Source organism: Elephas maximus, chromosome 5 (assembly GCF_024166365.1).
Source record: "Elephas maximus indicus isolate mEleMax1 chromosome 5, mEleMax1 primary haplotype, whole genome shotgun sequence".
NCBI classification, from domain to species: domain Eukaryota; kingdom Metazoa; phylum Chordata; class Mammalia; order Proboscidea; family Elephantidae; genus Elephas; species Elephas maximus.
The window spans coordinates 54,135,668-54,162,197 of NC_064823.1; the positions used below are offsets into that span (position 1 = coordinate 54,135,668).

The following is a 26,530-nucleotide window of genomic DNA, read 5'->3' on the forward strand; positions in this document are numbered from 1 at the left end:
TCTGCTGCCTGGGGGTGGAGTGTTCAGTGCATGGTGCAGATAGTTGGGGAAGTTGGGGTGGGGGGGTTGTAATGTGTGGAACTGAGTATGAGAAAGAAGAGAGAAACAGGAGCCAAAACATATAAACAAAAAGTGTTGAGGGAGCTTGCCATTAGAGTGAAGAGACAAGAAACTGAGAAACTAAGAAAAACAAAACGGAGAAAAGAAAAAGAAAAAAAAACAAATAAATAAAAATTAAAAAAGAAAAGCCCCCTAGGATCCCACTGGTGACCAGGGAAATGGCTTTCAGGCCTCGGGGCATAACCCATCTAGAAGGTGCAGAGGTGACACACAGCACCAGGTATTCAGGAGATAGGAAAAGAAGGAAAGCAAAGAGAGATGAGAAACTGAGAAATGAAGAGAAACCAAAAGGAAAAGAGAAAATAGATTAATTAAAGAAAAAAAAAAATGCACATAGGGATTCCACTGGCACAGCTTCACAGACCAGGGGAGTGGCTCCCAAGCTGCACAGTACAGCCCAGCTAGAAGGGGCTCCCAAGCCATAAAAAGAAAACAGACAAAATAAAACAAAGAAACAAAAAGCCCCAGGGATCTCACCAGCATGGTGGCACAGATCAGGGAGGTAGTTCCCCAGCCAAGCCGTGCTTCACAGCTTGTCAAGAAGAAGCAAAGATGGCCCACAGAGCCAGGTTTTCAAGACAAAGGAGAGGTAGGAGGTGAGAGGCAGGGAAGAAACCAGAAGAAGCAGAAAAAAAAAAAAAAAACAACATCGGCAACAACAAAATGGCACTGAAGGAGGCAGCCAGTGTGGGTGGGGTAAATCCAAGTGGCACTCACCCCACTGTGAAGCAGGGGAGGCCGAGCAAGAGGAAGTGAGCAAGGGGGTGGGAAAGCATGTATCGCCAGTTACCAGGTGCTCTGTCTCCTGCTGGGAGCTCCGTGAAGCTGCTTTCCCGTACTCTCCCTGTTCACCGATCTCTGACGGGAGTCCAAGATGGTGAGTCTGTGCTGCATTAGCTGATAGGGGACCTCTGCCCATATCTCTCCTCTGTTCTCTCTCCGTTTCTTGCTCCATTCAGTGCTTCGTTGAGTTCCTTATCTCTTCATTTGATGCTTAGGGTTCCAGGATTTTGTTTGTCTCTGTTTTACTTATTTTTTCAGGTCTTTGCTGTGGAGGGACGATGTGGTGCTTCTGTCTATAGTGCCATATTGGCTCCAACCCTTTCAGTTCTGGAATTTTTAATGCTCCCTAAAAAAAATGCTCCCTAGGTGAGCTGAATACACAGCAAAGTTTGGGAATCACTAATCTAGTTTAACTCCCTCAATTCAAACATGAAGCAACTGATGAAAAAAGAGGTTTGACAGTAGATGGGACATGACAGTTCAAGTAGCTCTTCATAATGGACAAAGTCTGGCACTTTATATAGCTTAGGCTGTTCCTAACAATCATAATTAATCCATTCTTGTATTTCTGAAAAAACAGGTCACCAAGGGCTCCACCTGTGCTGTGTTTGGCCTTGGAGGAGTTGGCCTGTGTGTAGTCATGGGCTGTAAGGCAGCCGGAGCGGCCAGGATCATTGCAGTGGATCTCAACAAAGACAAATTTGCAAAGGCCAAAGAGGTGGGAGCCACTGAGTGCATCAATCCACAGGACTTCAAGAAACCCATCCATGAGGTGCTGAAGGAAATGACCGGTGGAGGTGTGGATTTTTCATTTGAAGTCGTTGGTCGGCATGACACTATGGTATGTACTATGACTTGTCTTGAGATGTGTGCTTCTGCAACCTGGAGTCTGTTTTTAGGCAAAAGAATATAAGCATTATGTGCAAATAATATTTTTTTAAATTTTGAATGGCTATTTCTCATCTCCTATTTGTTACGTAAACCAGTTGCCCTTGCATCAACTCTGCCGACTCATAGCAGCCCCAAGTGTGTCAGAGTAGAACTGTGCTCTCTAGAGGTTTCTCTGCTCTTTACAGGGTTTTTTCAAAAGTAAAGTGCTAAGCCTTTCTCCTGAGGTGCCTCTGAGCACATTAGAACACCAACCTTTTGATTAGCAGTTGAACATTTAACCTTTTACGTCATCCAGGGATTCTGTTTGATTGTTTTATTATTATGAGTTTTTCATTTCATCAGCTAAATAAACCTGTTTCAAATGATATTTCCTTTTTAGAAGTTTTTTTCGCTGAATGATTATAAGTTTATTTTATAAATGTTTGGTTAAAAAAAATCCTTCAAACTCAAAGAAATATAAATAATAGAAATTGTATTCTCAAATTGGTAAATTTTGATTTTCCCTTAATCTTAACAAAAATGGTTTAACTGTTTTTTATATGTTTTAATGAATTCTGATTTTTTTTTCACATGCCATAAAAAAAAATCAAAAGGAATAATGAGCAATTTTAGGCCAGGCATCATTTTATTAACAGAAAATAGGTCATAAAGAAAGTGGCTGCTTTAATGTATCACTATGTTTCCTTAGCAGAGAGCAAAGTGCTTGGTACATAATAGGTAACCAATATCTATATGCTACACTGAATCCTTTAAAAAGTCAACAGATTTTACCATCAAAAAAAAAGTCAAAGGCATATATATCTCATTGCATTGTTTGTGGATTATGTGAGATAATGCACATAAAATACTTAGTAAAGAGCTACTTGGCAAGCTGTGGCAAACTCTCTTAACTGTTAACTAGCATTACTGTTATAAAATATTATTTCCAATATTGAAGTGCTTTCTTCATCTCTGAAATGTGCATAAGAATTTCCAATTACAAATATCATCAATAGCGATTAGTATCACATCTCCAGCTATATTCGACCTAACCAGGATTCTCTAGAATTCAATTGAAGAAGTCCTCAGACCAACAAACCCCAAATGCTGAACTTCTCCGGTAAATCCCGGCAGCATTAGTAATAGGGACCAGCACCCTGAGCATAACGCTCTTTGCAGTCATGACTTGAGACAATATGCCATAGACAACTGAAGCTCCAAGACAGCCTAACTTTTTCCAAGGCTAAAGATTTTCTTATGTTCTTTTTCTATTATTTTTCTCCTATTTTCTCATGTGGAACTGGATTGTTTATTTGATGATATCAAATGTCTCACAGTCTCATCTTCTAAGGATGTCTTCATGTTCCAAAAGCAAAGAACTAATTGTTATATATTCCTGAGGGATCTTAAATAATTTTCTTACTGCCCAACTTGTTCAAAAACCTGGTTGGAGGGGAAAAGTCTTAAGAGATGGGCTTTTTTAAAAATAATTTTTATTGTGCTTTAAGTGAAAGTTTATAAATCAAGTCAGTCTCTCACACATAAACCCATATACACCTTGCTACACACTCCCAATTACCCTCCCACTAATGAGTCAGCCTGCTCTCTCCCTCCACTCTCTCTTTTCGTGTCCATTTCGCCAGCTTCTAACCCTCTTCACCCTCTCATCTCCCCTCCAGGCAGGAGATGCCAACATAGTCTCAAGTGTCCACCTGGTCCAAGAAGCTCGCTCCTCACCAGCGTTCCTCTCCAACCCATTGTCCAGTCCAATCCATGTCTGAAGAGTTGGCTTTGGGAATGGTTCCTGTCCTGGGCCAACAGAAGGTCTGGGAACCATGACCACCAGGGTCCTTCTAGTCTCAGTCAGACCATTAAGTCTGGTCTTTTCATGAGAATTTGGGGTCTGCATCCCACTGCTCTCCTGCTGCCTCAGGGGTTTTCTGTTGTGTTCTCTGTCAGGGCAGTCATCGGCTGTAGCTGGGTGCCATCTAGTTCTTCTGGACTCAGGATGATGTAGTCTCTGGTTCATGTAGCCCTTTCTGTCTGCTGGGCTTGTTATTACCTTGTGTCCTTGATGTTCTTCATTCTCCTTTGATCCAGGTGGGTCAAGACCAATTGATGCATCTTAGATGGCTGCTTGCTAGCATTTAAGACCCCAGACGCCACTCTTCAAAGTGGGATGCAGAATGTTTTCTTAATAGATTTTATTATGCCAATTGACTTAGATGTCCCCTGAAACCATGGTCCCCAAACCCCTGCCCCTGCTACACTGGCCTTCGAAGCATTCAGTTTGTTCAGGAAACTTCTTTGCTTTTGGTTTAGTCCAGTTGTGCTGACCTCCCCTGTATTGTGTGTTGTCTTTCCCTTCACCTAAAGTAGTTCTTATCTACTATCTAATTAGTGACTACCCCTCTCCCACCCTCAAGAGATGGTCTTTTGAGGTTCCAGAATAATGTCGTTGTTGTTGTTAGGTGCTGTTGAGTTGGTTCCGATCCTGAAAAATAGGTGTATTTAAAATAAAACCAGTGTACATTCTTGGGATGTAAAAGTAACATTTAAGTATGCCCATGTTAGACATGGGAAACCCTGGGGTCGTAGTGGTTAAGTGCTGTGTCTGCTAACCAAGAGGTTGGCAGTTCGAATCCGCCAAGAGCTCCTTGGAAACTCTATGGTGCAGTTCTACTCTGTCCTATAAGGTCACTATGAGTCAGAATCGACTCAACAGCAGTGGGTTTGGGTTTTTTTTTTTTTTTTAATGTTAGAAATGACCAGTAAGATAAGGGACGGCATCAAGTGGACAAGAGACAACTTATAACAATGTAACAGACATTATTTCTTCTTCTTCATCAGAATACCTGGTGCAAAGTACCTGCTTAATAAATAAATGAAAAATTAATTAAGCAACTCATAGATTGCTTGAGAGTCATGAGATAATAAAATATTACCCATATTTGAGGAATCAGGCTTTATATGTCTCTGATGGTGTTTTCCTCTTTATTACTTTATAAGGAAGAATTATGTACAAGCAAATTCATTTACCCATTCTCTCATTCAAAAGATATTTTCTGGGCATTCCCTAAAGTCACAGTACTAACATAGATATAACAAGGAACGTAGAAGCAAAAGATATCGTCTCTTTCATCCACATATTCACAGTCGAACTAAGCTGATATTATATGAACTCTTACTGTGGATTTTAGGTGAAGGTTATCAAACAACACACTTTAACAACTGTTAAATATTAATTATATTCCAGATATCTGCCCTGTCATGCTGTCATGAGGCATATGGTGTAAGCGTCTTGGTAGGGGTACCTCCTAGTTCCCAAGACCTCGGAATGGACCCTATGTTGCTCTTGACTGGACGCACCTGGAAAGGAGCAGTTTTTGGTGGTATGTACTCAGGCTGGAAACCCTGGTGGCGTAGTGGTTAAGTGCTACAGCTGCTAACCAAGAGGTCGGCAGTTCAAATCTGCCAGGCGCTCCTTGGAAACTCTATGGGGCAGTTCTACTCTGTCTTAAAGGGTCACCATGAGTCGGAATCTACTCGACGGCAATGGGTTTGGTTTTTTGGGGGTAGTTAGGCTTGAGGATCAAATTTTGGGATTTGTTCCCTTTTACACATGACGAGGCCAGATTTTGAAAAGCAAAGTGATTAAAAATAAGCTAAAATTCCTGTTGTATCTATAGGGTCCAAATCAACAATTGTCAGGAGTTCATTTTGACTCATAGCAGGCCCATGTGACAGAGTAGAACTGCCACGGTGGGGTTTCTACCAAGCCAGTTGCCCTTCAGTCAGTTCCAAATCACGGTGACCCCACTTGTGTCAGAGCAGAACTGTGCTCCATAAGGCTTTCAATTGCTTGATTTTTTAGATGAAGATCATCAGGTCTTTCTTCCAAGGCACCTCTGAGTGGACTCGAACCACTAACCTTTGGTTAGCAGCCAAGCAGGTTAATTGTTTGCATGAACTAAGGTTTCCAAAATACCTAGTAAATCAAACCCACCATCATTGAGTCAATTCCGACTCATAGCAACCCTATAGGACAGGGTAGAACAGCCCCATAGGATTTCCAAGGAGCAACCGGTGGATTCTAACCACTGAATTTTGGTTAGCACTTGAGCTCTAAACCGCTGCACCACCAGGGATCTAGGAAATCCATAGTAATACTTCGTGTGTACACTATGCCCAATTTTAGACAACTGCTAAATTTGACCGTTGACTTGGGGTATTATGTACTATAATTTCTCTATGAAAGAATAACTAAGGACCATAGTTAATCTGGGGAGTGAAGGGGCAGGATTTTAAAAAAAGTCAAACTACCACAAAAAGATATTGAAGCACACCATCTCTTACCAGAAGCCCTTGTGGTGCAGTGATTAAGAGCTCAGCTGCTAATCAAAAGGTCGGCAGTTCAAATCCACCAGCCACTCCTTGGAAATCCTATAGGGCGGTTCTACTCTGTTCTGTAGGGTCACTATGGGTTGGAATCAACTCGATGGCACCTAACAACAACAACAACAAAAACAAAAGTCTCTTTTACTAGCCCAGTAATAGAAATAGCAGTCTGTGTAATGCAGCATTTTTTATAAACGTTCATTTTAATTCTATTTAGAAAGTCTGCATAATTCTGCTACTTCTACCTGGCTGAATTTAACAATGATGTCTTTTTCTTTTCAGGCTATAAAAGTAAGGATTCCGTCCCCAAACTTGTGGCTGATTTCATGGCTAAGAAGATTCCATTGGATTCAATAATAACCCATGTTTTACCTTTTGAAAAAATAAACGAAGGATTTGACCTTCTCCGCTCTGGAAAGAGGTAGAGTTTAAGTTTTTGTTTCATGGTAGGGGGTTGGTTACCAGAGAGAAAAAAAAAATTGCTCAAAGACTTGACCCAAAGATGGAAACCCTTTTGGTGTAGTGGTTAAGAGCTCAGCTGCTAACCAAAAGATTGGCAGTTAGAATCTACCAGCTGCTCCTTGGAAACCCTATGGAGCAATTCTACCCTATCCTATAAAGCCACTGTGAGTCAGAATCGACTCAACAGCAACAGGTTTGGTTTTTTTGTGTGTGTGTGAGAATACGGAAGAATGAGAAAAACATCAGATGCCTTGGTTTTCCATTACAAGCTCAACTTTTGCAGGTAGAACATTTAAGATCTTATTTGTCAAAAGCTAAGGAACAGTTGCTTTGTATTTTCTATTCTGCTGAAATCACATTGTTAGTTACAGTGAATCTGATGGATCAGAGCCACTCAGAGTTCTTCACAGGAGAACACTAGCCCTTGCAAGGAAAAAGAACCAGAGTCACACAGTCATAATTATAGCACAGAACCTCCGTAGCCTCTGCCTGGCTGACCATTAATGGCTGTAAATTTGAATTATATTCAGGACGTCCCAAACTTTTAATATGGAAGGAGGTGGAGATACACTGGTGCTGTTCTCTGTACAACTACTACTAATTTTTCATTTGTTCTTGCAGTTTACAAAGAATTTTTCACAAATAAAAATTATTGTAAAGAGGAAGGGTACAAAATTCTATTACAAATGTATGAGCCTTTCATTTTCTCCAGAGCTGAGGAAAATAAGCCAATCCCATTTTCTCTACCTCTGAGATTTACCTTTTACAATCACCTAATAAGAGGAATGGAAACCCTGGTGGCATAGTGGGTAAGAGCTATGGCTGCTAACCAAAAGGTCAGCAGTTTGAACCCACCAGTCGCTCCATGAAAACTCTATGGGGAGTTCTACTGTATCCTATAGGGTCGCTATGAGTCAGAATTGATTCGGTGGCAATAGGTAATAAGAGAAATTTTGTCATCTGTAAGTATTTGTGAGACACAACTAGTAATAGGCAGTTGTATTCAATTTCCACCTTCTAGCCCCAAAGTCCTTGCTTTTTCTGTTCCTGCACACTTCTTCTCATGAAGTTATCAACTTTAAATAGTTAAATAGTTATCTCTTAGGCAATGACACTTGCTGTTGAATAAGCAAAGATTAAAAATTGTAATGCTGAATGCTGGCAAGGGTAGGGGGACATGCACACTTTCGTATCCTGCTTATAGGAGTATTCATTGTTGCATTCTTTATGGAAAGCAATTTGGTAATTTGTATCAGAAATATTTAAGGAAAAAAAAAGCTGAATTCCAGCCTTTTTTTTTATTATTATTTTAATTATGCTTTAGGTAAAAGTTTACAGCTCAAGTTAATTGTCCCAGCAATTTAATTTTTGGAAATCTATGCTACAGAAATAATTAGATACGCAAACACACATAGATGTTTAAGTATATTTATCTGTTACTTATAATACCACCAATTGGAAACATCTTCAAAAGCCCGACATTAAGAGAATAATTAAATAAGTTCTAACCGTGTACTCCTAGAAATCAATAAAGTCATTAAAATGAAATGTTTCATTACACTGGGAAATTCTCATGATGTAATTTTAGGTTATAAAATAGAGAACACAAGGTTGTATATATAATATGATCTCAAATCTTCAACAAGAACAGTACAACTTTATATATGTCTAGAAAAGAATTGATAAAAATTCAAGATTATACAATTAAAAGTTATTTTTACTTTTTATACTCCCCTGTATTTTCTAAATTATATATGTGTATTTGTCTTATATATACATATATAATTTTTGAAAAGGCATGCAGATCATTGTTTAAAAGTATTTATCCATCAGAATAAGTTTTCTAGAAAGAGCATTAGCTCCAGTGTAAATACTACATTTCAAATTTTCCCAAGAATGAATTCTCTTAGAATTCAATTTTATTATCTACTTCTAAGAATCCTTAAGTATCTCTTCATTAAACCTTCAACATGGTCTTTATTAAATTATCAATTTCTTCAGGCAAGCCATCTATCATCTTGTCATTTGTGCAACTTTGAGTTTGAATCCCAGCACTCCATATTACATGTGTGACCTTGAGCAAGTTATGTGTCTCTCTAAGGCTCAGTTTTTTTTTGTTGTTTTGTTTTTGTTTTAATTTCTAAAAGGGAAATAAAATTAGGACCTACCACATAGCGTTATTTAGGTTGAGATTTAAATGAGATAATGTGTGAAAAGCATCTACAAAGTACATGGCAAATAACAACAACTTACTACATGTTACTAATTTTTATTGTTTTATATTTATAATTATGCCAGGTGCTCAGACTCCCAAAAATGATTTTGATGAGGATGCTAGCTAATATCGAATAAAGTCTAAATAGCAGCTAAATTCAGACTCTGATGACTGCGTTTAAGGTTTGAGAAAACATGGGAACAAGGAAAAGATGAGCTGCCCTTCCACCTGGCTTTATCTGAATGCATAGAGATGGGAATGCAGTGGCTGGGAGCTCCTTGGACTTTCATGTGGAAGTGTGTGTAATAGTTAAGTGTTAAAACATCTTTTATTTTTCTATTTCAGTGTCCGTACAATCCTGACATTTTGAGACAATACAGATTCCTTCACTTGTACCTGCCTTATCTCCTCCGATGCCTACCTATGTCATCTGAAGTACCAGACGAATAGCAACATTAAATCTGTTTTTCAGTGATGTGATCACTAAATTACACATGGGAGCTTTCCCAAACAAAAATCATATGAAATCGTTTTTCAAGCAAATGTTTAAAATCCAAGTGTTATGGTTGGAATTATGTGTGTATCAACTGACTAGGCCATGATTCCCAGTGTTGTGTGGTTGTCCACCATTTTGTGATCTGATATGATTAAAAAAAAATGATTATGTGTTGTAAATTCAAGCACTGGTGGCGTAGTATTTAAGAGCTCGGCTGTTAACCAAAAGGTCAGCAGTTCAAATCCACTAGCTGCTCCTTGGAAACCCTATGGCAAGTTCTACCCTGTCCTGTAGGATCACTATGAGTCAGTATCAACTCGAGGGCCCCGAACAACAACATGATGTTAATGAGGCAAGATTAGAGGCAGTTATGTTAAAGAGGCAGGACTCAATCTACAGGATTAGGTTGTATGTTGAGTCAATCTCTTTTGAGATGTAAAAGAGAAAATCGAGCAGAGAGGATAGGAACCTCATACCACCAAGAATGAAGAGCCAGGAGCAGAGCATGTCCTTTGGACCCAGGGTCCCTGTGCTGAGAAGCTCCTAGACCAGGGAAAGATTGATGACAAGGACCTTCTCCTAGAGCCAACAGAGAGAGAAAGCCTTCCTCCTGAAGCTGGCACCCTGAATTCAGACTTTCAGCTTCCTAAACTGTGAGGGAATAAATTGCTGTGTGTTAAAGCCATCTACTTGTGGTATTTCTGTTATAGCAGCACTAGATAACTAAGACATCAATGGAGAGATGGATGCAATGTTGAGCATCAGCTGAGTAACTTAGGCCAGTACACTTTCCCTCTTCATCATTACACTCATGGTATGTTTCTCATTGAGGAAAGGCATTTCATGTGACTTCCTGCACTTTCTGTATCTTTGCTAACCTTAGTCATTGAAGCCCACTTGAAGGAACCCTCATTATTTGTGTCACCAACACACACATGATGGGCTATTGTCCTTGAAGTCTTCTACTCTATTTCCATTTTGTGTGTTTTCTTTTTTACGAAATGTACCAAAATCCTTGAGTGAAAACCACAGCACAAGAAAAGATAGACTCAGATTTATAAGTGGAGAGGATCCTGAAATTCTAAACCCAGGAACTTCTTAGTCATTCAAGGGAAGTGCCACACATTTTTATAAATCAAAGGGAATTGTCTTTTTATTCCTTCTATACTGTTTGTTTGACTGAGTAGTAAATATATAATTTTTCTTTTAAATAAAAGCAGATCTCATGCTATGTGCGGTAAATGGGAGATGTAGATACTAAATGGGAAAATTGAAGTATTTCTGGAACATATGCAAAAATTCTGTAATTTTTACTCATTAAAAGCTATTGGTTAAGTAGGCTTAATGCTTTCAATGACAGAAATGGGGTGTAAGGTAGTTAAAAAGTAATACAGAGACTTGGAATATAGGATGAGAATAAAACCACTGTGAACTCAGGATGGAAAATGGGTTACTAAGAAATGGCACCAGCATCCAAAACAATATATAGTCTACATAGATGTAAACACATACACAGATGTACATTTTTATAGGAATTATTGTCACTATGGAACTTTTCTAATAACTAAAAACAAAATCAATGCCATTGCCATTGAGTTAATTCTAACTCATGACAATCCCGTGTGTTACAGAGTAGAATTGCTCCATAGGATTTTCTCAACTATAATATTAACGAAAGCACATAGCCAGGCCTATCTTTATAACTCTTTTAAATAGCATAAATTTATCTTTTCATTATATATTTAGACTTAAAACGCAAAATGCAAATCTTCCCCTGAGAGTGAGAAAGCATTAACAAATGAATGACAAATCACCTTGCCTTAAATCAAATCTATAGCCCTGAATTAGTTTAATATTTTGAATATGTAAAAGCTGATTTTTTACTCATTTGCATTTTGAGCTTTATCTCCAAATGCGTAATGAAAAATTTGACCCTGTTTCAGTTATAGCTATCTCCCAATGTGTTATTAGTTACCATGTCTACTGTCAGTTTGATATTGTGAAAAGGACATTGGACTTCTTAAAGGAAAATGATCTCTCGCTGTGTGGCTTTCAGTAACTCACTCAACCTCTCTAAGCCTATTTTATCCTTTATTAAAAAAAAATATTTTACCAACTATTTACATCTTTATAAAGATTAAATAAGGTGACTCCAGGAAAAGGGATTTGTAAACTGTGAAATCCCATGTAAATGTACTAAATATTTTGTTTGGCTAAAATTGCTGAAGGAGATGTTTAGGATCAAGGCAACTTGCAGAATGTCACTGAGAAAACATAATGGGGCACTGCCTATGGCTGGGTCCTTCATGATTTTTTATTAGTGCTGATTATGTCAGATCCAGAGAAAGGAGAAATGTTTGTAATCCAACATCAGAATAATGGACATAAAATCCTACTGGTTGCATGAGACCTACATCCAGCTTCACCCTTCCTTCTTCCCAGATCACGGGGAGTAGACAGAATGCAGGACATAGGTGGGCACCATCAGTGTCCTTACAGAGTGGCAGAGTCCTCCTGGCGGGGAGGGCAGAGAGCCCTTATGAGCCCAGCACTGACCTTTTATTTACACTGACATCGGTGAGGAAGGAGCCAGGTTGAAATCACTCAGCATGGTGTTTTCAAAGTCCACCATATATAAAGGTGGAACTCCAAAGTGGCTGCTATCCAAATAGGCCTATAATGGTGTACACAGTCAGGGTGTTCTGGTGGCTCCCAACAATGAAAAGTATAATTCTAGAATCAAGAACTTCCATGTTTGCTGGTCTCCTACCTCCGCTCCCCTAAAGAGTATACCTTTGTGAATGTACATAGCTGGCATTCATATCTGGCAATGAAATGCTTAGTCAGAATGAAGAAAATGTCTTGTTTGAAGAGAAAGAATTTCATCTTGATGCTTAACTCATAGTTCTGATGCAAATGGCTAAGTTCCTCAAGCAATAGTATATAAAGAAACAAAAATACAGATAAACTCAGCATTTGACCTTTTTACTTTACAAGTTGCATTTGCTGCTCTAGGATTAGAATGTCAGTTGGTAGAATCATTAGAATATTACTCAGAAGTTGAAGTAGGAGTGAGGACGATTTATATTTGATAATTACATATGATAAAACCTGACTAATTCATTAGCAAATGATCACTGCTCACATAACCTCTATCAAGTGTTCTCTGAAAATGTTAAAGCAACAGTTATTGAAGTATTATTAGTCTGTCAGATGCCTCACAATATTGAGGAAGTAGACCACTGCATAAGAATAGAAACCAGAATTGGTGGGACAAGGATAAATCAGAAGTAAACTGGGGGCTATAACTGGGCCAAACATTATTTTGATGAGATTAGCAGTCACTTGGTTTGCTCATTTCATTCACTTTGGACTTGGGGTCTGAAAGGCCATCTGCATGGCACTATCACAAACATCAAGTCCAGAGGCTCCTTATTAACTTACAAACAAAGCTAAGTAGAGGGACAAATATCTGATGTCCTTGTTGAGGCTTGTTCTCTGAAGTATTTGTGACATCAAAAAAAACCTCTGTGGAATTTATTGTGAATGAAAGCACCTGAGAGATCACCAGATCATTCTTACATAGGTATTGCATTTAAAGGCTACCACTCACCCAGAAGCCAGAAATTTACAGTATTTTCAGAGGCTTTTAATTGCCTTTAGGAAATATAACTATAGCATCAAAACAAAAAGGATTTAAGTTCATACTATATTAAAAAAATAAATAGAGTCAGAATGGACTCAATGGCAATGAGGCTGGATACCATATTGCAGGGTGGGCAAGGGGGCGAGGTTGAGAAATAACTTCAGGGCTAAGTATTTCTTTTGTGCCTGAATTCAAGTCTCAGGGAATTAGAGGTAAAAAAAAAAAAAAAAAAAAAAATTTGGAGTGAAGCAAATTCCGTCATTAGTGTAAGGAAACACTGAGGCATTTGGTTTTATCTTTCCAACCTTATGGAATTTAGTTTTATCTTTCCAACTATAATGAACAACAGAAAGGGTATCAAGGAGTCCATGACCATTTTTTTACCATCTGTTACCTTCACTTCCTTTGGAACGTGCCAAGAAAGAGGTCATTAAAATACTGGTTGATTTCTGAGCTTGAGAGAGACTGGAGGCAATCTGAGCTGTCTCCGTCTCTCCAAAAGTTCTGAGGAAAGAAAAGGGAATTAAAAAGAAAGTGAAGGGGATAACACTTACATCTAAAATTAATATCTAAAGATGTCAGAAATATTTTACTTGAAATTTGTATTTTCTGATTACTTTGTAACCTACAATCAGATACTATGCTTAAAGGAAATAATGAGTGAAAGTCTGAAAGAAAATTGGGGGGAGGCATGTCACACAGAGGGTTCAGCACAAAAGAGCAGAGTGTGTTTAGAGAATTACAAGTATTTAGTACTGCTGAACCACAAACATCACAATGGAGGTGCCTGGGTTCCAAAAATAGTGACCCCTAAATTCTATGAAAGACCTTTAGATTTTATCCTCTGGGCAGTAGGAGTGCTATTAAAAATTTTTTTGAGAAGATTGGTGATATGATCAAATTGACACATTAGAAAATTCATTTCTTGCAGCACTAGGGAAGAGGGGGCATTCAAGGGGAGAAGAGAGAAAGAAAGTGCAGAGATTTTAGTTACTTCCACACTAGAGATCAGATAAAGAACCGATAGTATTGAAGGAAGAAGTTGAAGCAGCACTGAAGGCATTGGCTAAAAACAAAGCTCCAGGAATGGACAGAATACCGACTAAGATGTTTGAACAAAGGGGTGCATGCAACCCTGGAAGTGCTCACTCATCTATGCCAAGAAATTTGGAAGACAGCTACCTGACCAACCAACTGGAAAAGATCCATTCCAAAGAAAGACGATCCAACAGAACATGAAATTTACTGAAGAATACCATTAATATCACACACAAGTAGAATTGTGCTGAAGATCATTCAAAAGCAGCTGCGGCAGTACACTGACAGGGAACTGTTGGAAGTTCAACCAAGATTCAGAAGAGGATGTGGAATGAGGGATATCATTGCTGATGTCAGACGGATCTTGGTTGAAAGTAGAAGAAACACCAGAAAGAATATTTGCCTGTGTCTTATTGACTATGCGAAGGTATTCATCTGTGTAGATCATAACAAATTATTAATAACATTGGAAAGAATGGAAATTTTAGTACACTTAATTGTGCTCATGTGGAAAATGTACATAGACCAAGAGGCAGTTGTTTGAACAGAGCAAGGAGATATTGCCTGGCTTAAAATAAAAAAGGTGTGTGTCAGGGTTATATCCTTTCACCATACTTATTCAATCTGTAGGCAAGAAAATAATCCAAGAAACAGAACTATATGAAGAAGAATGTGGCATCAGGATTAGAGGAAGGCTCATTAACAACCCACAATATGCAGATGCCACAATTTTGCTTGCTGAAAGTGAAGATGACTAGAAGCATTTACTGATAGAGATCAAAGACGACAGCCTTCAGTATACATCTCAACATAAAGAAAACAAAAGTCCTCACAACTGGACCAATAAGCAACATTATGAGAAAAGACTGAATTTGTCAAGGATTTCATTTTACTTGGATTCACAGTCACAGCCCATGGAAGCATCAGTCAGGAAATCAAACAAGAAATGCATTGGGCAAATCTGCTACAGAAGATCTCTTTAAAGTTTTAAAAAGCAAAGATATCTCCTTGAGGATTAAGGTGCACCTGACCCAAGCAATGATACTATCAATCACCTCATATGCATGCGAAAGCTGGAGTTATGCTGTGGGCAAAGAATACTGAATATACCATGGACTGCCAGAAGAACAAACAAATCTGTCTTAGAAAAAATACAGGCGGAGTGTTCCTTGGAAACAAGGATGGCAAGGCTTCATCTCAAATACTTTAGACTTGTTATCAGGAGATATCAGCCCTGGAGAAAACATCATGCCTGGTAAAAATAGTGGGTCAGAAAAAAAGAAGAAGACCCTCTATGAGATGGATTGACACAATGCCTGCAACAATGGACTCAATCATAGCCATGATTGTGAGGATGGCGCAAAACTAGGCAATGTTTCATTCTGTTGTACATAAGATCACTATATGTCAGAACCAACTCAATGGCACCTAACAACAACAACAAGTATAATATCAAAATCAGGAAATAGACATTTGTGCATTAGTTCATTACTATTAGCTAAATGATGGGCTTTATTTAATTTTTTCCATTTCTTGAACCTAGGTTTGTTTGTGTGCGTGTAGTTCTATGCAACTTTATCGCATGTATAGATTCATGTAACCACCACCACTGTCAAGACACAGAACTGTTCGCTCACCAAAAAATAACTCCCTTATGCTACCTGTCTTAGTTAGCTAGTGCTGCCATAAAAAATACCATGTATGAGGAGATTTAAAAGAGCAGAAATTCATTGTTTTACAGTTTTGAAGACTAGAATTCCAAATCAGGGCATTGGCTATAAAGGAAGATGCCCCTTATTATTAGCCCTCGGTGTATCCTGGCACTCCTTCGCTTGTAGATGCCTCCTTACACAGCCTTTCCCTGCTGTGTGTCTATTTTCCATTTTTATAAGAAACCGTTCAGAAAAGACTAGATTTAGGACCTACCTTACTCTGATATGACCTTATTAAAATAACAAAAGAAAACTCTATTTCCAAACATATTTACAAATACAAGCATTAGGACTTCAACATAAATTTGGGGGGAGGGACACATTCAATTCATAACACTACTGCCCTTAATGATAGATATTTTTGTTTTAAGGGTGTGAATTCATGTATTTAATTTCATGCATTTAAAGTCAAAATAAGAATAGACATGATCAGTACTAAAGTTGAGCTAATCTGATTTTTCCCATATTCCTACCCTCCTACAAAAAAAAAAAAGTTTTGAGGATATTTGTATATTTTAATTCATTCACATTTATTTTTTCATTTCACACTGTCATCAAAAACAATAAGGAGTAATTGGTTTCATTAACAGATAAGGTCCTCTGCTGGACTATAAGCTCCCTGATTCATTGTTGTACTTCCTTACAGTGCTTGGTATTAAATACACTCAATGTATATTGGTTCAAGTTTCCCCAGCGAAATCCATTAATTAATCTTTAATTTTAGAGGTATGAAGTTTCGCAGATCAGATATTCTTAGAACATGCTACAGTAGGAACATTGGTATCTTCAAAAGAATCTAGCAACTCAGTTGCAACATATGAATTTTCTGTGCATAGTAGCTCCCTTTTAGGGTTCAAGAAGATGGAAGAAGCTGGGAGTGGGGGATGATGGTCAGAAGTTTGACAAAATTAGAGGAAGGCTGAGAGAACTATTCAGGGTATTGGACAACAAATTGGCTAGGAAAATGTAGTTAGATTGCCAAGCAATGTTAAGGCTTCATTTGATGTTGGTGATCAAGAATTTTCAATGGAACCGATCTGTCCTGTGACTATCCCCACCTGCCCTCGACTGCCAGGGAATTCACAGGGCCGCCATAATAGCTGCCAAATTCTCCCTCAACCCACTACTCTGCAAAGTTGATTAACCTGGGAGACAGTGCCTCATCCAAGTTGAGCAAAGACAGTCTTCCTCATATTTTTGGACTTAGGATAAACAAGAGATCAGAACTCTCCAGATTTTAAGAATCAAGCATTTTTAGTGGTCATATTTCCCACTATATGGCAAAAGCAAATCAGTGGCAAGAAAATGAAGCCAATATGTATGAGAGATACCATAATAATAATGGGTAACTGATATACATTCACCATATATTAACTCTCTTGATGCTCATAACAACCTATGTTGTAGGTACTACTATAATCATCCTCACCTGATAGGTGGAGAAACTGACACAGAAGGTTTGGATTTCTTGCCTTACAACACAGTATGTAAGTGATGGAACTAAGATTTGAACCCAAGCCTTTTAGGGCTAGTATCTATGCATCTTAACTACTATGTTGTACTGCCTCACATAAAAGAAGAATGAACACTGAGAAAAGGAATACTGTAAAGCAGAGTGGTACAGATTAAATTGTGTCCCCCAAAAAATGTGTGTCAACTTGGTTAGTCCATGATTCCCAGCATTCTGTGATTGGCCACCATTTTGTCATCTGATATGATTTTCCTAAGTGTTGTAAATCCTACCTCTCGGTCTTAATGAGGTGGGATTGGCAGCAGTTATGTTAATGAAGAAGGACTTAATCTATACGATTAGGTTGTGTCTTAAATCAATCTCTTTTGAGATATAAAAGAAAGAAGCAAGCAGAGAGAAAGGGGAGCCTCATAATACCAAGAAAGCAGCACCAGGTGCTGACTTTGTCCTTTGGACCCGGGGTTCCTGCATGGAGGAACTTTTACACCAGGAGAAAATTGATGGCAAGGACATTCCCCCAGAACCGACAGAGAGAGAAAACCTTCCCCTGGAGCTGGCACCCTGAATTTGGACTTCTAACCTTCTAGAAAGTGAGAAAATTAATTTTTCTTTGTTAAAGTCATCTATTTGCTGTATTTCTGTTATAGCAGCCCTAGATAAATAAGACACAGAGGTTCTCAGACTTCAAGAGAGGTTAAGTCCTGTTGAAGTTAAATTGATTCCAGTTTCTATTCCCAGTTGCATTTCTACCCTTCTTGTTTGGTTATTCATTCCTTTCATGTTTTCTGTTAGTCAGTATTTCCTCCCCCTTCCCTAAGCTTGTTCATGTTGGGCTTTTGTAACTTGGAAATGAAAGAGTTCTGCTTAATGCAAAAATTGGATCCCAAAAGTGAAATGGTTCACTGACATCCCTCAAATGTAAATCTCACTGAGTAGAGCAGGGTGAGAAGCAATAAGGATTTCACCTTCCTTGGCTTGGGAGCTATAAAAAAAAAAAAAATTAGGCAATTATCACCAACATCTCTTAGGATTCAGACCACATACCCACTAAAGCTCTATATTTAGGCAACATGGCAGAAGAAAATGACTATTATTCCAGCTTTTCACAAGATGGTATCAGAAATGCAAGCCCAAAATTACCCTTCTGAAAAAGATAATTGATATCAGAACATTCCTTCATTTCAGGTCATATTCAATGTTCCTGACTGTTGAGCATCACCTCATCGCAAGCATTGCTCAACAGGGACAATCTGTAAGTTTCAAAAAAAGGTGCATGGCTGCAAAAGCCAGGGGAACCAGGGTATTGTGAACAAGATTTCTCTTTGAAACAAGGATAGAGAAGAATAAGCAGGTCTAAATCTCTTCAGCCCCATCCAAGCACTTCTCTTCTTTCATTATCTTGCCCATATTATTATCTCCTTATACAGTGGAAAGTATAATCACCTGGACTGTCACCTCATGTACTTCCCTGAACATGTTCCTGAGCCGATGAACCAGATATCTCCACCCTAGTCCAGGTTCTGGTCCAAGTCTTGAGACTTGGGGAAAGATACCTCCTAGACTGTATGCTAAGATAGAAGCAGTCAGTATAAGAGGCCAGGACCCTAAGGGGGTTTCTGAATTACTAGCGGACATAAATATCTTCAAATGAAATTTATAAACAACTGATTGGGTGTTAAAAACTATTTTGTTGCCAGAACTCTTATTCAACATTGTCCTGGAAGTCCGAGCCAGAGCAATTAGGCTAGATAAAGAAATAAAGGGCAGCCAGATTGGCAAGGAAAAAGTCAAAGTATCTTTATTTGCAGATGACATGATCTTATACACAGAAAACCCTAAGGAATCCTCCAGAAAACTACTGAAACTAATAGAAGAGTTCAGCAGAGTATCGGGATACAAGATAAACACACAAAAATCAGTTGGATTCCTCTACACTAACAAAAAGAACATCAAAGAGGAAATCATCAAATCAATGCCATTTACAGTAGCCCCAAGAAGATAAAATACTTAGGAATAAATCTTACCAGAGATGTAAAAGACTTATACAAAGAAAACTACAGTACACTTCTGCAAGAAACCAAAAGAGACTTACATAAGGGGAAGAATATACCTTGCTCGTGGATAGGAAGACTTAACATTGTAAAAATATCTATTCTACCAAAAGCGATCTATACATTTAATGCAATTCTGATCCAAATCCCAACAACATTCTTTAATGAAATGGAGAAACAAGTCACCAAGTTCATACGGAAGGGAAAGAGGCCCCAGATAAATTCGGCATTACTGAAAAAGAAGAACAAAGTGGGAGGCCTTACTTTACCTGATTTTAGAACCTATTATACTGCCACAGTAGTCAAAACAGCCTGGTACTGGTACGACAACAGATACCTGGACCAATGGAATAGAATTGAGAATCCAGACATAAATCCATCCACATATGAGCAGTTAATATTTGACAAAGGCCCCAAAATAGTTAAATGGGGAAAAGACAGTCTTTTTAACAAATGGTGCTGGCATAACTGGATATCCACCTGCAAAAAAATGAGACAAGACCCATACCTCACTCCATGCACAAAAACTAACTCAAAATGGATCAAAGACCTAAACATAAAATCTAAAACGATAAAGATCATGGAAGAAAAACTAGGGACAACGTTAGGAGCCCTGATACATGGCATAAACAGTATAGAAAACATTATAAAGAATATAGAAGAAAAACTAGGTAACTGGGAGCTCCTAAAAATCAAACACCTATGCTCATCCCAAGACTTCGCCAAAAGAGTAAAAAGACTACCTACAGACTGGGAAAAAGTTTTTAGCTATGACACTTCTGATCAGCACCTGATCTCTAAAATCTACATGATACTGCAAAAACTCAACTGCAAAAAGACAAATAACCCAATTAAAAAACGGGCGAAAGATATGAATAGACACTTCACTAAAGAAGACATTCAGGTAGCTAACAGATATATGAGGAAATGTTCACAATCATTAGCCATTAGAGAAATGCAGATCAAAACTACAAAGAGATTTCATCTCACTCCAACAAGGCTGGCATTAATCCAAAAAACACAAAATAATAAATGTTGGAGAGGCTGTGGAGAGATTGGAACACTTACACACTGTTGACGGGAATGTAAAATGGTACAACTGCTTTGGAAATCGATTTGGCACTTCTTTCAAAAGCTAGAAATAGAACTACCATACGATCCAGCAATCCCACCCCTTGGAATATATCCTAGAGAAGCAAGAGCCTTTACACGAACAGATACATGCACACCCATGTTTATTGCAGCTCTGTTTACAATAGCAAAAAGATGTAAGCAACCAAGGTGCCCATCAACGGATGAATGGATAAATAAATTATGGTATATTCACACAATGGAATACCACACATTGATAAAGAACAGTGAGGAATCTGTGAAACATTTCATAACCTGGAGGAACCTGTAAGGCATTATGCTGAGTGAGATTAGTCAGTTGCAAAAGGACAAATATTGCATAAGACCCCTATTTTATAAGTTCTTATGAACTTGAGAAATAGTTTAAACTGAGAAGAAAACATTCTTTTGTGGTTACAAGAGAGGGGAGGGAGGGAGGGTGGGAGAGCGGCGTTCACTAATTAGATAGTAGATAAGAACTACTTTGGGTGAAGGGAAAGACAGCACACAATACAGGGGAGGTCAGCACAATTGGACTAAACCAAAAGCAAAGAAGTTTCCTGAATAAACTGAATGCTTCAAAGGCCAGCGTAGCAGGGGCAGGAGTCTAGGGACCATGGTTTCAGTGACATCTAAGTCAATTGGCGTAATAAAATCTATTAAGAAAACATTCGGCATCCCACTTTGAAGAGTGGCATCTGGGGTCTTAAACGCCAGCAAGCAGCCATCTAAGATGCATCAATTAACCTCAACCCACCTGGATCAAAGGAGAATGAAGAACACCAAGGACACAAGGTGATCACAAGCCCAAGAAACAGAAAGGGCCACATGAACTAGAGTCTGCATCATCCTGAGACCAGAAGAACTAGATGGTGCCTGGCTACAACCGATGACTACCCTGACAGGGAACACAACAGAGAAGCCCTGAGGGAGCAGGACACCAGTGGGATGCAGACCCCAGATTCTCATAAGACCAGACTTAATGGTCTGACTGAGACTAGAAAGACCCCAGTGGTCATGGCCCCCAGACCTTCTGTTGCCCCAGGACAGGAACCATTCCCAAAACCAACTCTTCAGACATGGATTGGACTGGACAATGGGTTGGAGAGGGATACTGGTGAGGAGTGAGCTTCCTGGATCAGGTGGACACTTGAGACTATGTTGGCATCTCCTGCCTGGAGGAGAGATGAGAGGGTGGAGGGGGTTAGAAGCTGGAGAAACGGACACGAAAAGAGAGAGTGGAGGGAGAGAGCGGGCTGACTTATTAGTAGGAGAGTAACTGGGAGTGTGTAGCAAGGTGTATATGGGTTTATGTGTGAGAGACTGACTTGATTTGTAAACTTTCACCTAAAGCACAATAAAAATTATAAAAAAAAAAAGTGGGCTCAATTAAAAAAAAAAGTATTCTATTGCCAGAAAAGCTCCAAATCTAGAGACCCATGATTGCTGAATCTTGACCAAATCACTCTTTTACCAAATTATTCTCACCTTACAACAGCTATGAACTGCAAAGGTAATGGGTACTCATCAAACAAACTGCTCCATTTGCCCCTTCAGAGGAAGCTCTACAGCACACTGAACAAATATTGTGTAAGGACTGTGACTCATAGCAGCCAAAGTATCCAGCCAAGGAATTCACAGACTCACTCTGCAAGTTAACAAATGATGCCCTTGACATTTTCTGGTCTAGGGTTTACCGTAGTATCCTTGTCCGGCAGGATCAGAATCTTCAGTGGGAGAGCCTGATTATGAACTTTGAACAGGCTCCTAAGGGATTTGTCATGGATTGAATTATGTCCTCCCAAAAATATATGTGTCAACTTGGTTAGGCCATGATTCCCAGTAATGTGTGGTTGTCCTCCATTTTGTGATTGTAATTTTATCCTAAAGAGGATTAGGGTAGGATCGTTATGCCAACCTTACTCAGGTCATCTCACTGATCCAATGTAAAGGGAGCTTCCCTGGGGTGGAGCCTGTACCACCTTTTATCTCTCAAGAGATAAAAGGAAAGGGAAGCAAGCAGAGAGTTGGGGACCTCATACCACCAAGAAAGCAGCACCAGGAACAAAACATGTCCTTTGGACACCGGGTCCCTGTGCCTGAGAAGCTCCTCAACCAGGGGAAGATTGAGGACAAGGACTGTCCTATAGACACAACAGAGAGAGAAAGCCTCCCCTGGACCCGACACCCTGAATTTGGACTTGTAACCTACTAGCCTGTGAGAGAATAAGTTTCTCTCTGTTAAAGCTATCCACTTGTGGTATTTCTGTCATGGCAGCACTAGATGACTAAGACAGGATTCTTATGCTTTCTGATGTTGAGAAACACTGCATTAAGCAATTAATAAAAGATAAACGTAACATAATGTTGACCATCGTTATCATCATTACCATCACCCCAAGTACATTACCCAGGTTTACTTTTTCTTGATTAAGCTTCATCCCGTTTTGAATATGTAACCATTCTTCTACATTATATAAATTCTATTTTTCTTCAAGATGCAGCTACAGCCGCACCTGAATAAACTCTCTAGTCATTCACAATAACCTCACGTCAGCTTAAGCATTTGCCTTTATCGCTTATTTCTCAGCTTTTTAATACTAGTTTGTATCACTAGTTTGTGGTATTCTACTTCCTTGACTCCTTACATTTTTTTATCTTCTGAATCTAGCAATATGTTTCATGTAATCAATACTCCAGAAATGCTTCTTGTAAACTCATTAAGAGCTGATCTTTCTCTTATTCTGTCTTCCTGATAACATGTCCAAAATATGTGAGACAAAGTCTCACCATCCTCAAATCTAAGGAACATTCTAGCTGTCCTTCTTCAAAGATGGATTTGTTCATTCTTCTGGCAGTCCATGCTATATTCAATATTCTTTGCCAACACCGTAATTCAAAGGCATTAATTCTTCTTCAGTCTTCCTTATTCGTCCAGCTTCCACATGCGTACGAGGTGACTGAAAACATCAAGGCTCAGGTCAGGTACAACTTAGTCCTTAAAGGGACATCTTTGCTTTTTAAAACTTTAAAGAGATCTTTTGCAACAGATTCGCCCAATGTAATACGTGTTGTTTGATTTTTTGACTCCTGCTTCCATGGGCTTTGATTGTGGATCCAAGGAAAATGAAATCCTTGACAACTTCAATTCTTTCTCCATTTATCACAATGTTGCTTATTGGTCCAGTTGTGAGAATTTTTGTTTTCTTTATGTTGAGGTGCAATGCAATTGGATGGCTATGGTCCTTGATCTTCATCAGTAAACACTTCAAGTCCTCTTCACTTTCAGCAAGCAAGGTTGTGTCAACTGCATATAGCAGGTTGTTCGTGAGTCTTCCTCCAATCCTGATGTCCCATTCTTCTTCCTATAGTCCAGCTTCTCAGATTTTCTCAGCATACAGATTAAATAAGTATGGTGAAAGGATATAATCCTGAACCACAACGCCCTCGACTTTAAATCATGCAGTTCTGTTCGAACGATAGTCTCTTGGTCTAAGTACAAGTTCATCATGAGCACAATGAAGTGTTCTGGAATTTCCATTCTTTGCAATGTTATTCATAATTTATTATGATCCACACAATAAAACATAGGTAAACATCTTTCTGGTATTCTCTGCTTTCAGCCATGATCCATCTGTCATCATATATTCCTTGTTACAAGTCCTCTTCTGAGCCCAGCTTGAATTTCTGGCAGTTCCCTGTCTATATACTACTGCAACTGCTTTTAAATGATCTTCAGCAGAATTTTACTTGTGTGTGATATTAATGATATTTTCCAATAATTTCTGTATTGTATTGGATCGCCTTTCTTTAGAATGGGCATAAATATGGATCTCTTCCAGTCAGTTGGCCAGGTAGCTGTCTTCCAAATCTCTTGGCATAGAGGAGGGAGTACTTCCAGCATTGCATCCGTTTGTTGGAACATCTCAATTGGTATTCCATCAGTTACTGGAGCCTTGTTTTTTGCCAATGCTTTCAGTGCAGTTTGGACTTCTTCAGTGTCATCAGTTCACATGAATAGGAACAATTGATGGTCTGTTCCACAGTCAGCCCCTGGCCTTTTTCTGACTGTTGATATTGAGCTTTTCCATCCTCTCTTTCCACAAATGTAGTTGATTTGACTCCTTTGTATTCCATCTGGTGAGGTCCACGTGTATAGTAGCCATTTATTTTGTCGAAAAAAGTTATTTGCAATGAAGAAGTCATTGGTCTTGCAAAATTCTATCATGCGATATCCAGCGTCATTTCCACCACCAAGGCCATATTTTCCAATTACCAGTCTTTCTTCTTTGTTTCCAACTTTCACATTCCAATCACCAGTAATTACCAATGCATCCTGATTGCACGTTTGATCAATTTCAGACTGCAGTAGTTGGTAAAAATCTTCAATTTCATCATCTTTGGCCCTAGTGGTTGGTGCATATATTTCAATAATAGTAGTATTAACTGGTCTTCCTTATAGGCATATGGATATTATGCTATCGCTGACAGCGTTGTACTTCAGGATAGATCTTGAATTGTTCTTTTTGACAATGAATGAAACGCCATTCCTCTTCAAGTTGTTATTCCTGGCATAGTATACCATGTGATTATCCATTTCGAAATGGTCGTTACCAGTCCATTTCCGCTCACTAATGCCTAAGACACATGGGGGATGTAGGTGATAAGAAGGAGACAAATAAGGCAAGAGGAGGAAAGGGGAAAGAAAGTAGAGTTAAGAATCAGAAAAGGAAATAAAACAGAATAGATATGAAGAATTATATCGAAGCTTGGATTTTTTTTTTTTTAATTTGAAGGTTGACACACACAAACATGCACACACGTACACCCACATATCTATACATATATATAGCTGGGTTTTTTTTTTTTTTACTATGGATGAGGAGGGCAGAGAGGCGTGGCAGTTGAGAAAGTCAGGGGCTATTTTATTTAATAAACACACAATACTTACTATGTGCCAGATAGTTTTTAAGAATAATTAATCATTTAATCCTAAATACAATCCTAAAAAACAAGTCATGTGATTCCTTTTTTCACTAATGAGGAAACTGAGGCATAGGAGGGTAAAGTAGCTTGCCAGAGATAACACAGCTAGCAGAGACTGTGCCCTTTACCACAAAACCCTGCTGGTTCTCCAGTGAGATCCCCATCACTGCCAGGGCTGAAGCTGAAGCTGAAGTAGCTTCTACCCAGGAGGAGATTGAAAATTCAGGGCCTCCAATATTCCTCAGAGGTGGTAAGGTAGTAGCTGTTATGTATGGGAATGTGCTTATGGTTATTATTATCAAGTCACTGCCTGGGACTCCTGCCACGTGAGCTATGGTTTCTGTATGATCACTGGGTTGGCTCAATCAAACTCTAAGCTTTCCGTTGGCCCAAAGGTAATTATCTCTGGACAAGTTTAGGAGGTATGTTGGTGAATAGAAGGGGCCAGTCAGTTGCTCTGCGATTTTCCGTTGAACCTATCCAAAAGATAAAAGTCAAAGCTCCTCCCCTTGGAGAAACAGATATAACGGTAATAACTGCCAAAGACTCCTACTCCAATGTGTTGATATATTTTGTAAATCAATTTTAACTAATTTAATTAATTGGTTTTTTAAGGTCAAATGAAATATTTAAAACTTGGAGTGTCCTGCAAAATAGTTTTTGTGTTTGGAATCATCAAGTCAATTTTGATTCTGCACTAGTGGATTCAAAGTCTGTTGCTCTGTGTTAACAGCAATGATTTTGGAAAATTATATGCACTCCCCTGGTATCTGTGGAACTTGTTTTTGTCTTCTCAGAGAAGCTTTTATTTCTGAGCACTATTTACCAACAGCTTGAGGAAATTAACATTCCAGTCTCCATGCATTCCTCTGATTGGAAGTGGTGGTGCAATGTTAAGCCCAAGTGTGAATAAAGAATGGAAGAAGCAATTGGGCAATGATAAACCCAACAGTGGGAGCTGGAGACTACCAGTTTTAAAGGGCCAATTTTTCTCCAAAGGAACTCTGGTGACAGCACTGTCTAGCAACATGTAGTGTCTGGGTTTCCTAGGCCTACCGTAAAAAATATCACAAATTTGGATGGCTTAAAACAACAGCTGTTTATTCTCTCATACTCTGGAGGCTAGAAGTCTGAATTCAGGGTACTGGCAGAGACAAGCTCTCTCTAAAAGC

At 38.8% G+C, this 26,530-nt stretch overlaps 1 protein-coding gene across 1 annotated transcript in view; it reads left to right on the forward strand.

The window, feature by feature from the left end:
- The window catches only part of LOC126076942 (alcohol dehydrogenase E chain-like), a 37,656-nt gene extending 27,609 nt beyond the window's left edge, over nucleotides 1-10,047 (forward strand). Inside the window, exons 6-9 of the mRNA XM_049885660.1 lie at nucleotides 1,484-1,744; nucleotides 5,030-5,165; nucleotides 6,454-6,592; nucleotides 9,194-10,047. Coding sequence (XP_049741617.1) covers nucleotides 1,484-1,744; nucleotides 5,030-5,165; nucleotides 6,454-6,592; nucleotides 9,194-9,218 — 561 coding nt within the window. The 3' untranslated portion in view covers nucleotides 9,219-10,047. The remainder of the gene's footprint in view (nucleotides 1-1,483; nucleotides 1,745-5,029; nucleotides 5,166-6,453; nucleotides 6,593-9,193) is intronic.
- Nucleotides 10,048-26,530: the final 16,483 nt, after the last annotated feature.